Source organism: Rhinatrema bivittatum, chromosome 18, assembly GCF_901001135.1.
Source record: "Rhinatrema bivittatum chromosome 18, aRhiBiv1.1, whole genome shotgun sequence".
Lineage (NCBI taxonomy): Eukaryota > Metazoa > Chordata > Amphibia > Gymnophiona > Rhinatrematidae > Rhinatrema > Rhinatrema bivittatum.
In genome coordinates this window covers 52,925,944-52,937,332 of record NC_042632.1, presented here as the reverse complement: position 1 = coordinate 52,937,332, position 11,389 = coordinate 52,925,944, and the positions used below count along the sequence as shown (strand labels likewise).

General features: G+C 41.7%; 1 protein-coding gene across 1 annotated transcript in view; it reads right to left on the bottom strand.

Moving 5' to 3' along the window:
• Window positions 1-563: 563 nt before the first annotated feature.
• RBM27 (RNA binding motif protein 27) overlaps window positions 564-11,389 on the bottom strand; it is a 46,774-nt gene continuing 35,948 nt past the window's right edge. The window contains exons 18-21 of the mRNA XM_029583660.1: window positions 8,131-8,322; window positions 6,851-6,937; window positions 5,539-5,649; window positions 564-5,039 (exon numbers count right to left, since the gene is read on the bottom strand). Of these exons, the coding sequence (XP_029439520.1) occupies window positions 4,956-5,039; window positions 5,539-5,649; window positions 6,851-6,937; window positions 8,131-8,322 (474 nt within the window). The 3' untranslated portion in view covers window positions 564-4,955. The remainder of the gene's footprint in view (window positions 5,040-5,538; window positions 5,650-6,850; window positions 6,938-8,130; window positions 8,323-11,389) is intronic.

Below are 11,389 nucleotides of genomic sequence, written 5' to 3'. Positions count from 1 at the left end.
ATATACTTGGTCCAAGGACCAGGTTAATTCGCATAGTTTGGTTACTCAGAAAACCAGACCTGTTTGTGGCCCTTCGGGGCCAAAAGAATAGAACCCTAGCTGTAGAAGGGAATGCAGACCCCATTCTCTTTACATCCCTTACTACAGAAAAAAAGATTAACTCCCTCTTTCCCTCCAAAACAGTTCACTCACCTGAAGATCTTCTTCAGTAATTCAGATGGAATAGGATAGGAACTCGACTCCTGTTTGTAGTTTAGAAAAGACAACGAAAGTTAATAACCAGTCTTGCATCCCCCACCCCCAAAAGGCTGCAAATAAGAATCGGACCCACCTGAATTATTTTTAAGACTAGCCAGCCAGAGATGCACTCCATCAGTCCAATAATTAGCTGGCTTGTCTGTGCCGGGACAGGCACGGCTTCCCTACCACGACAGCCCGAGCAAAGCACAAAAGGCAGAACTTTCCTTCCAGACAGACATGAACCCCACAGAGAGCAATGAAAGCACGCCAGACGGATCTTTTAGTGACTTGGAATTTCTGGAATGGTTCATCAATTTTCCCAATTTCTTTTCAGTCAACACTTGTTAACGTTTTAGCTTTTTTTTCTCTTTTTCTTTTTTTTTTTTTTTTGGCTTGAACCATTCCATATTCTCTCTTTATTGCAAAAGTCAACATGCTTCTTAGAAATTCAGGTTGTAATCAATAAAACAAACATTACATATATGAATTTAAAGTATAAACAGTTAGAAATTCAACAATATCTCCTATTGCACTATGACACATGTTCACAATTTTGTAAAAACTATAATACAGTTTGCTATACATCATGAGGAACCTATATTCCTTTTCACATGATTTTAAACAATTTGAACATCTTTTTATCTTAGCAGGACTGTTGTCAAACTGAACTTTTTTTGCCATCAGCTGTTCTTTACTACTAAGAACTTAATTATGAGAGCAGCAAACCAAAAGTTAATTCGCCAATCCATTTGCTCTCTAAATGTTTAAAAATATATTCAGTAAATGAAGATAAATGAATTTGATAGCATTCTACTTCAAAATGTCTAGTTAAATTTATTGGGAAAGGAGAGTCTGTATCAATAATGAACATTCAAAGACGTAGACTGGAAGGTAATGACTATTAGTGGGGAAGCTTTGCGACAGGGTTTTGATAAGCGCCTAACTGGGATAGAAGACAAGAGGATATTGTGGATGTGTAATGTTGAACAGCTGAGAAAATCAGTTACACGTAGAGTGGCTACCTCCAGGCAGCTGCCCAGTGGTAACAAAGCATTTTGCCCTATAGGATTCCCTTCAACCTCTTTTCACCCAAGGACTGCATTTTGTGCAGCTAGCAAATAGTTAAGAGAATTTGCTAAGAAAAGAAAGACATAAAATATTTGCTATCAATGTTAAAACTTGGAATCAGCTGCGTGCCTCAAAATAAAATATAAAATTAAATACTGAAAATATTTCATGTAACCCAACTGACAAAAGTCATTTAGCGTTGGGAACACACAGGGCACAATTATAGTGCCATAAGTCTACAAAAAAGAAAATAGCAAAGCTCCCACACTTAGGAATTTAAGTTGCTGAAGCTAAGAGCCCACGCTGCTGTATATAAATAAGTAAGTCTCCCTCGGTCACATCTAGGAAGAGATTTAACCAAGCCAAGTGACTTTTAGCCTGCAAAAGTCTATAATGCCAAAAACCGTTATGGATGCAAAGCAATGTCAATCAATGCTAAACCTGACGGTCTTCCTGCCACACCTGCCCATTGCGTTACAGTCCCCAATAAACACAACACTACCTTGACAGCAAAATGGTAGGTCATTAAGAACGAGCTCCATTTTCGTTGGTCAGGCTGAACCAGTCCTGGTTTTTACCTCACCGCATGGACTTCTCCTGCAATCAGAACCACAAGCCCATGCATACAATAGGGTGAATTAGTTCACCCAGTCCTGGGAAGCAGAAATGAAGCCAGTTGGCGCTATCTATTGGGCACATTTGCACGTCAAACCAGTTGGCAGCTGACTGAAGGTTTAATGGAAGGCACACTGGTATGCTCTCAGAATTCAAGACTTCAATAAAGCTATCCTGGTTCAGAAAAACAATACATGTGAATGCATGAAACTGAATTATACACACAGGGCATTATTTTCAAAGTGGAAACCATGTGAAAAGGAATCACATTCTGTTCAGCTGTGACAGACTCCAAACTCTTCCATACAACTCCATTCAAACTGCCGCAATCTTCCGTTTTCCCCAATACAAAAATACAACAATTCTTATCGAAATCTATATGCTGGTAGTCTTAGTACACAAAGAAAAAGCAAAGTATTTACAAAATTATACAGTTTAAGAAAATCTCTATACAAAAAAAATATATAAATCCTTTGTTCCCTCCATCACAGTTTTTCAATCAGTCAGGCATCTTTCAAAACGTGATGTTACAGATCTTCCAAAATATACCGGTTCGCTGACCAAGCAACTAGCATTTTGAATGATGAAGGGCAGTGACTGGGAAGGACATGGCTGATTTTGCTCATGGCAAGTTCTTTTTTTAGGGTATTCATTCATTCTTCTTTTTCTGGGGGTCTTAGTAGCTGAGACACCTTTAAAGAACCCAAAAAAAAAAAAAAAAGATATGGCAGTATATGAGTTTGAGACAGACCCCACCCCCTCTGGTCCCAAAAGCCCAGGTGCCACAATATCATTTTTGTCAGGCTTACAAAGGTGTCAGCCTACTAAGGCTCCAGTTTTCTCAAGAACCAATACAGCTATAAAACTACACTACTTTCTTCTTTTTTTTTTAAATTGATTTTTTTTGTCTCAATATTAACCGGGAAACAGAAAAGCAAAAAAATGATCTAAATGAAAAGTTTGTAATGTGAAGATAAAAGTGAGATGTTAGAGTGGCTAGTATGGGAGGGCGACTGGTTTGGCCACCAGAGAAGTGTACTGAGAGGAGATGCACGGTACTATTAACCAGCAGTCCTTTTCTCAGACTTTGCAGGTTTCTCTGTAGCCCAATTTAAAACAAGAAATCCAAGGCAGGCTAATTATTTCCGAGTTCTTATTTTCTCAAATCGGGGATTTTACCTTTGAAAACATTTAAATTTAAAAAATAAAAATAAATTTCCAGCATTTCGCCTGACACCATTCATAGCCCAGCATACACACATGTAAGTGTGTGTGTTGTAAGTTTATGGACCCAGCTTTTAGTTTTACGAGATCTATTTACATACAACTGATCCAACCATATCCTCAAAACTGTTTCATATAGTAGGCAGTGTGTGCAAAGAATTCTTGTAAGATATACATATTCTATTTGCACACTGCCAGGATACATTTCTAGTCAGTATGCAATTTTTGCTGGAGAACAGGCATAGGCAGCCCTGGTAAGGAAATCTGACTGCTAACCCAAGCAATACAGTACCTTTGGATCTGCAAAATCTGTTAGCAGAGCTGATAACCTGACTCCCTATACAAATAAACATCTATAAACATATGGATGCACACTTTACATAAAGTTTAAAAATGTTTCCCTCGTCTACTGGTGGTGGTTTACAGCAGAAATGATATAATCATCTTGCAAACTGGACATCAGCATATAAGTCACATTCGTAAATACTTTTAGACACCTACTGTATGCATACAGCCCACGGGCACCAAGTCAGAAATGCATCGTGAACAATACACTTACAGCATGTCCAAAAGTGGCAACAACAATGCCACAGCATCTGAACATACAAGGTACTGCAAAACCGGTGATTTCTGCCACATCATAATGGTTTGAAAACTGGTTTACATGCCATATGTGAAGCTGCAGCCTTTTCTTCCTGCATCGGCATATTTTACAGCTGCACCTCCACAACTTTCAAAGCGCAGGGTTAATAGAAAGCATGCCAGAATGAGTGGTTAAGCCTTCAGTACATACACTGGGTTTGAACACTGTACAAACTCACATTTAAATCAAGAAAGTCCAATACAAAATATTGCATGTGACTCACAGCTGATGTTAGTTAATACTGCTTTAGTGCAATACAAAACTCAAGCCTGGAACCAGGCTCACATCTGTCCATTAATTTTGTATTCAACCCAGGCACTGCCAGTATAAAAGGTACTGTCACTGTAACAGTAAGAAAATAAAAGCCCTGGCAGAGAGATGAGTTTATACTGTTCTTCAGTAGAGCTATAAGCAATATTCCAAGGATTATTTGCACTGTCATACATACTCGATACAAGTGATCAAACTGAAGCACCACCAGCAGACAGAGAAACGTGAAAGCACAGCATCCCCTGGTAAATCCTACTGCCTCAAGACTGATGTACAGCGTGAAAAGGGGTAAGCAACCACATCATTGCTGTGCAATTACATTTTGGGGGAAGTTAAGCGTTTCAAACGGGAGTCATTTTGTGCTCTATTTCTTCTGTTACCAGATGCGTGAATAATAAAATAAAAAGGGGTTGTGACAGCAGAGGTCTACCCTAACCATGTTCTGATTCATGATACACACAATCCATTTCCATAAAAGCCAAACCATGCAAAAACAAGTGAGAAATGTGCTTACTTCCATTTGTTAAAAGGTTTCCAGCTAGCATTTGACATTTTCTGGATAGATTCTTCAGGAGGCTGCTTTCTAACCGTTTTAAGGTTCTCAAGAATATTTATGAAGTACCTAGTTGAATATTTCAATAGAAGAATGACGGCCACTTAAGGTATCTCTTTTGACCTTTGGAACGGGTCATTAACCTTATCATCTTGCATCATTCATAACATACATGCCCTCCAACAAGCAAAACAAATTTAAAAGAAACAAAAATATATATTTTTGGCTCATTGTACATTTTTTTTTTTTTTTTTTAAATAATAGTAAAAAGCTGATGCTTTCCTCTGGCATTCCTTACACACACAAAAAAAAAAAAAAAAACGCATCCCCACAATCTAATTTTCATCGTCTCCAGGAGCGCGACTCATCTTCATCCTCATCCTCGTCGTCGTCTTCGTGTAGAAATAGGTCGGAGGTTTCCACTTCCTAGGATGGGAAACAGAGCCAGGACTGTAGATCAGAGACTTTGGAAGGACATTCTACCTGCCCAGTTTCTTAAAAGTGCTCCTTGCTCTGTGGAACCCACTCAAGAATTAAGAGGAAATCATCACAGCAGCTCCCAGACTGCTGGAATTACATCACGGGACAACAGCAACATCATATTTTTACAGAAAGTTACTATTTATTTTAGATTTCACAGAAAATCTACAGTCTGAAGGTTTAAGCATTTCACTTTTTCTGCCCTTAAAGAAAACAAAACAGCTAATAAGTTTATGAATTAGTGCTCAAAGGCAATACAGGCAATGAGTAATTTAAAATGTATAGACAAATATACTGTGCATGCCACAGGATTAGCTTTATAGTGCATCACTTTTGAGAAAAGCCCCTCCTCGTGTTCATTTTTTTGGTCAGAAAAATATTTCTTTTAAATAAAACCCTAAGATCATCTTCAGGTCCCTGCGGGATTTTCCCCCAAGCCCCGTACCTCCTCCTTGGAGTCCTCCTCCTCGATGTCCCTGGAGATGGAAGGCGTCTTGGCTTTGTGCCATGAGATTTGGAGTCTGCGGCCCCGGAACCTGGAGCCCTGGTTGGCCGCCTACGTTTGAGTTTTCAAAACAACAAAATGTGGACATCAATGGAAAATCTTAAAAGAATTAAGAAGCAGTTAAACCCCCCCCCCCCCCAAAAAAAAGCCCATTAAAATGAGAAGAGGAACGTTTCTCACGCAGCCCTGTCAGAACCTATGCAGCTGTGATTTTACTTCACCCACCAGAAGACTCCATGAAGAGCACAGCTGGGGACCTCCATTTTCTGTTTCTAATTTCATTTTTCCTGGGAATTTCAATATTGCAAATGGAAAAAAAAAAAGAACGTGGAAAAATGACTTTTCCATTGATTTTTCTCCTGCATGTGTTACAACAAAATCCTTTTTGCATTGATTTTTGTCATAACTTTATATTTTATTTTTCTTGGAAATTTCAAACTGAAAACAGAGGTCCCTAAGCGTAGCCCACAAGAGACGTGACGGGCTTTTGAGGGTAATCAAAGGGACTTCTGAGCATAAAACAGCGTTTCACGCAAAATGGCTACTTACAAAAAAAACAAAACAAAAAACCCGCTCACTCGATATGCAGGGAAACTTAGAGCTGTTCCTAGGAGAGGAATTGGAAGAAGTTTGGATTTTCTTGCAGTTTTACAAAATCTGACCATACGATGCAAACATTTTCAGGAACATTGTGTGCGCACCCAAAACTGCAGGGGAAAACTTGGGCAGGGTAGCTCTGGTGGGATAATTTTCGGAGTGGACTTACATACACAAGTCCACTTTGAAAACCAATGTAACCTAGGAGTTGAATTTTAAGACTCGCGCACTTGCACAGGTTTTCTGGATCGCACACACGGACACGGTGATTTTATAACATACGTGTGTGTGTGTGAGCTTGTTATAAAATTGACTATATGCGTGTACCCAGATACCGAGGACGGACCAGGCTTGGACAAGGGATCTATACCTGGTGGAAACAGCTACAAGGCCTCTCCTATACTTTTAATTTAGCTGTAATATAATGAATATATTTATTCATTCATATTTAAAAGTCTCAAAGCTCCATCAGCCAGCATTTGAAAAAGAGAAGAAACATGAAACTCTGACTATATTTGCAAGAGAAGCCTTCAGAACCACACACACACACACACACAGGCTGTGCCACCTCTCACTTGTTGAGGTAGCTCCACTAGTGAAAATAGCAAATTAGGCATGCACAACGTGAAGAGATTGGTTTTGCTTTCTTACTTACATTTTCAGCTTCCAATCGGGTCTTGAAAGTTAGAACTACACTTGAAGGTGTTTCTTCTTCTTTCAGATCTTCCAAATCGCCAAATTTCTGAATTGAAGAGAAATTACTGTTAAACTAGTATTTATGCAATACAGGCAGCATACTAGGCCTAGGTATTATGAGGGCGATATTTGAAGCCCTTATCCTTGGGTGGGCTCTCAAAAATTACCCCATCTGTGGGTAGACATATGGTTGAACAATGCCTGCATTTTTAACGTGGACTGTAGAGGAACAGAGTGATGGATTCAACAACGCACATTTTTCATTATTCAAAACTATACATGTCTTGTGCCAAAAAATTACACACAAAGAAAGCAGGCATAAATCTCAGCGTATAATTTTTCCCTGGGCAATAATCAAAGCACAACTGCTGATGTAGTTTTCCTTGAATTATGGTGCAAACCCAGCAAGTCAGAGTACCCGTGGAGTTTGCACCAACTCATCCATGAACATTGATCCCTCCATACGCAAAATCACTGCTAAACGTGAATGGAGAATAACTATACCTCAAGGTTACAGAAAAAATAGTTGCTTTGTTAATCTACTTGAATGCACATAAATAAAAGGTTAATGAACAAAAATAGGAGGCAATACCATTACTTTGGACTGCATAAGTCCAATACAGTGGTAGTATCAATCCACACCAGGTATTTTGGTCTGCTATACATCCTGGGTTTAGGGTAAGAAAAACATGGAGCTAGCAGCACTTTCAGGAAGACGTTGCTGAAATTGGATGATAACACTAAGTTCCCTACGGAAATCGCCTGTAAAACTATATAAAAAAAAAAATCCCAAAGAACAAAATTTGTAACCTGTAAAAAGGATACTGAAGAGTCATTCCTAATACGTGCTATGATTTCATTTATACATTTTCTATTCTAGTTGGAAAATACAACACAGCTCAATTCTGATTTCACTTCCAACAAAGCAAACATCAGTTCCCACCCCCCCCCAAAAAAAAAAAAAAAAAAAAACATCCCTGTTTTTTACCTGTTAGCTGTGAAACTGAGCTTATTTTTATTAAGATTTATAGGAAAAACCTAAACACACGTTACTTACTGTACAAGTCAGACAAACAGGCTGTGGAAAAGCTCTAAATGGAAGACGTCTGTTTGGATTAGGCCCAATTAAGTTTCAGCAGACTATTTTGCCAACCCATATTTTGCAAAACCCACTTGTCTGGCCTGATCCGGGGTACGTTCGGGAACAAGCAGCATCCTCACCGAGCGAAGCAGACTTACTGAGAAATGTTGCAGCAAGTCCTCTTTTTCCTCTTCAACAAATCCACAGACTGCTAGTGCCTTGGGGCGGTGGTCCACCACCATGTGATTCAGCGAGCCCCTCCCTCTTCCACCACGACCCCGGCCCCTGCCTCGGCCCTGAGCAGACGTGGCCTTCCCCCGACTCGTTGGCAGGATCCCCAGCCGAGCAGCCTATCGAGAGAAAGGAAACGGGGGTGGAATGCTCCCAATGTTATTTTTTGTCTTCAGGAGAAATTTAAAAAATTAAAAAAAAAAAAATCCCATACAACATTAGATCGAACAAGGTAGTCCAAATCATGCTTACACATTTTGGACATTTAACACAAAATAGGAAAGGAAAGGCATGCTTTTTGCAAAGCTCTGTATATTTTACAACGAGCATCGATTAGGGTCAAGTGACTTCCAAGGATCATGGCTAGCCACACATTCTTAGCTCTGGATATTTCATGATGAGCACAGATTAGGGTCCAGTAAATCACAGGATCATGGTTAGCCACACAAAGTTTGAAACTGGAGAAATTACCTGATAATTTTGTTTCCCTTAGTGTAGCCAGATGGATGCAGGACCAATGGGTTTATGCTGCCTTACCAGCAGATGGAGATGGGAGTCAGGTTTCAAAGCTGACGTCACCCTACATACACCCCTGCATTGACCTCAGCCCTTCAGTATGCTCTTCAAAAGCCACTGTTGAGATACTATTGAAAAAACTTGATTAAAAACGGATAACCGTTATTGTACTCAACCAAACACTGAATCCCAGTAAGATTATAGATGCCCTGATCTAGGGACTGGATGACTGCTTACCCGTAATCTCTTGGAATCGATATGCTCTCCACGGGCGAGTCCTTGGCACCATTCTTAGGCAGCTGTGGATAGGATGCTGAGTCCATCTGTCTACACTAAGGAAAACAAAATTATCAGGTAAGTAATTTCTCCATTTCCTAGCGTGTAGCCAGATGGACTCAGTACCAATGGGATGTACAAAAGCTACTCCCGAACGGGGCAGGAGGCTGCTCGCAATCCGGTTAACACCGCCCTTGCACAGGCTACGTCCTCCCGGGCCTGAACGTCCAGGCGATAGGACCTGGAGAAGGAGGAGCACATCGCTGCTCGGCAGAGGTTGACAGGGGACAGCAGCCTAGCTTCTGTCCTTGAGACTGCCTGAGCCCTAGTGGAATAAGCTTTCAATCTAAAGGGGTAATGGTTTTCCTACCTCCACTCAGGCTCCTGTGACACGAGCTATGGTAGGCTGCAAAGCTGGTTCACCCTGCTTCCTTCCACCGTGAAGGACAAACAGGCAGTCCAACTGGTTCTGAAACTTCCAGATACCACACTCAAATCCTACTGACATTCAAATAGCGGAGGTGGTATTCTTCCGCATTCTTGTGCTTATCTAGGAATGGCAATGAAATGAACTGATTCAAATGAAACTCCGAGACTACCTTGGGCAAGAAGGATGGAACGGTACGAAGCTGTAACGCTCCTGGAGTCATCCAGAGGAATGGCTCCTGACACAATGCCTGTAGTTCAGAGATGTGACAAACAGAGCATAAAGCCACCAGGAACACCATTTTTATGGTCAATAACGCAAGGAAACATTGCACAGCGGCTGAAAGGAGGGCCCTGCCAAAAGCTCCAATACTAGATCAAGATTCCACAAGGGGACAAGCCACCATAGGGGTGGCCGAAGGTGCTTCGCCCCTTTCAGAAAACAGGCCACGTAAGATAAGCCGACAGGTGGGTTCTGTTCACCTTGCCCCTGAAACAGGAGAGAACTGCTATCTGGACCTTCAAGGAGTTAAGTGTCAAACCTTTATTCAAGCCGTCCTGCAAACATTCCAGAATTCGTGGGATTTTGACCTTCTGAGGGGAAACACTACATTCCTTGCACCAGGCTTCAAATACTCTCCAGACCCACACACACACTAGGGACGCAAAGAACGTCTGCGCATGGAGTAAGGTAGCAATTACTGCCGCCGAATATCCTCGCTTCATCAAGGGCCCAACCATAGGACAGAATTGAGTTGGATCCTTGTGAAGGACCGGTCCGTCCCTGCTATAGTAGGTCCCTGTGCGGTGGGAGGCACAGGGGAGTCTCCACCAGGAGTTTCTGCATGTCCATATACCACAAACGCCTGGGCCAATCTTGAGCTACTAGTAGGACTAATCTCCTGTGCTGCTCGATTCTGCGAATGACCCTGCCCAGGAGGGGCCACAGAGGAAAGGCATATAGCAGCTCCTCTTCCAGCCAGGTCTAAATGAGAGCATCAACTGATCTCTTCTGCAACCGAAGAATCGGGGAACCTTCGCATTGTGAGGTGCAGCCATCAGGTCGATGGACAGGATCAACCATCGTCCAAGAATGGGTGCACCAGAATTCCCTCTTTTCTCAATGCTTCTGCTATGACCACCATAATCTTGGAAAATGTTCTGGGAGCGGCAGCAGGCCAAAGAGCAGTGCCTGGAACTGATAATATTGACCTAGTACCACAAAGCATAGGTTCTTGTCGGATTGGAATATCTAAGTAGGACTGGATAGGTCCAGGGAGGTTAAGAACTCTCCTGATTGAACAGCCATTATCGCAGAGCATAGGGTTTTCATGCAGAAATGAATCACTCGTAGATGTCAGTTGATGGTCTTGAGGTCCAGGATGGGGCGAAAAGAACCTTCCCTTCATGGGTACACTGAAATAGATGGAATAACACTCGGTATATTCCTGGTGCTCAGGTATTGGGATTATAACCCTCATCCTGAGGAGCCTTAAAAGGGTAGTCTCCACTGCCTGCTTCTTGTGCTGGGAGTGGCAAGGAGATGAAATGAATATGTCTTGAGGAGAGCTGTGAAATTCCAGCACTTCTCTTTTTCATATGACCTCCAGTACCCATTTGTCCGAAGTGATTTCGACCCACCATTGGTAGAAGAGGGACAGTTGACCCCCTATCTCCTCGTTCCAAGGGTGGGTCAGCAAAGCTTCAATGGGGGGGGTTTGGGATGATCTTGAACTCGAGCCTGACCCTCTTAGGCTGCCGACTCCAAAAGGACTGAGATGTCCCAAAGGACGGATGGAGACCTCTAAAATATTGAGTTTCTGTAGGAGGGGGGGGAAGCATTGGGAGCCCCTGGATTGACCTCTAATGGGCAAGGGGCGCTGTAACTACTTTTTCTTATCTTCTGGTAGCCAGGGTACTGGAGATTCGTCCCATTTACCGACCAGCTTTTCCAATTCGCTTCTGAAG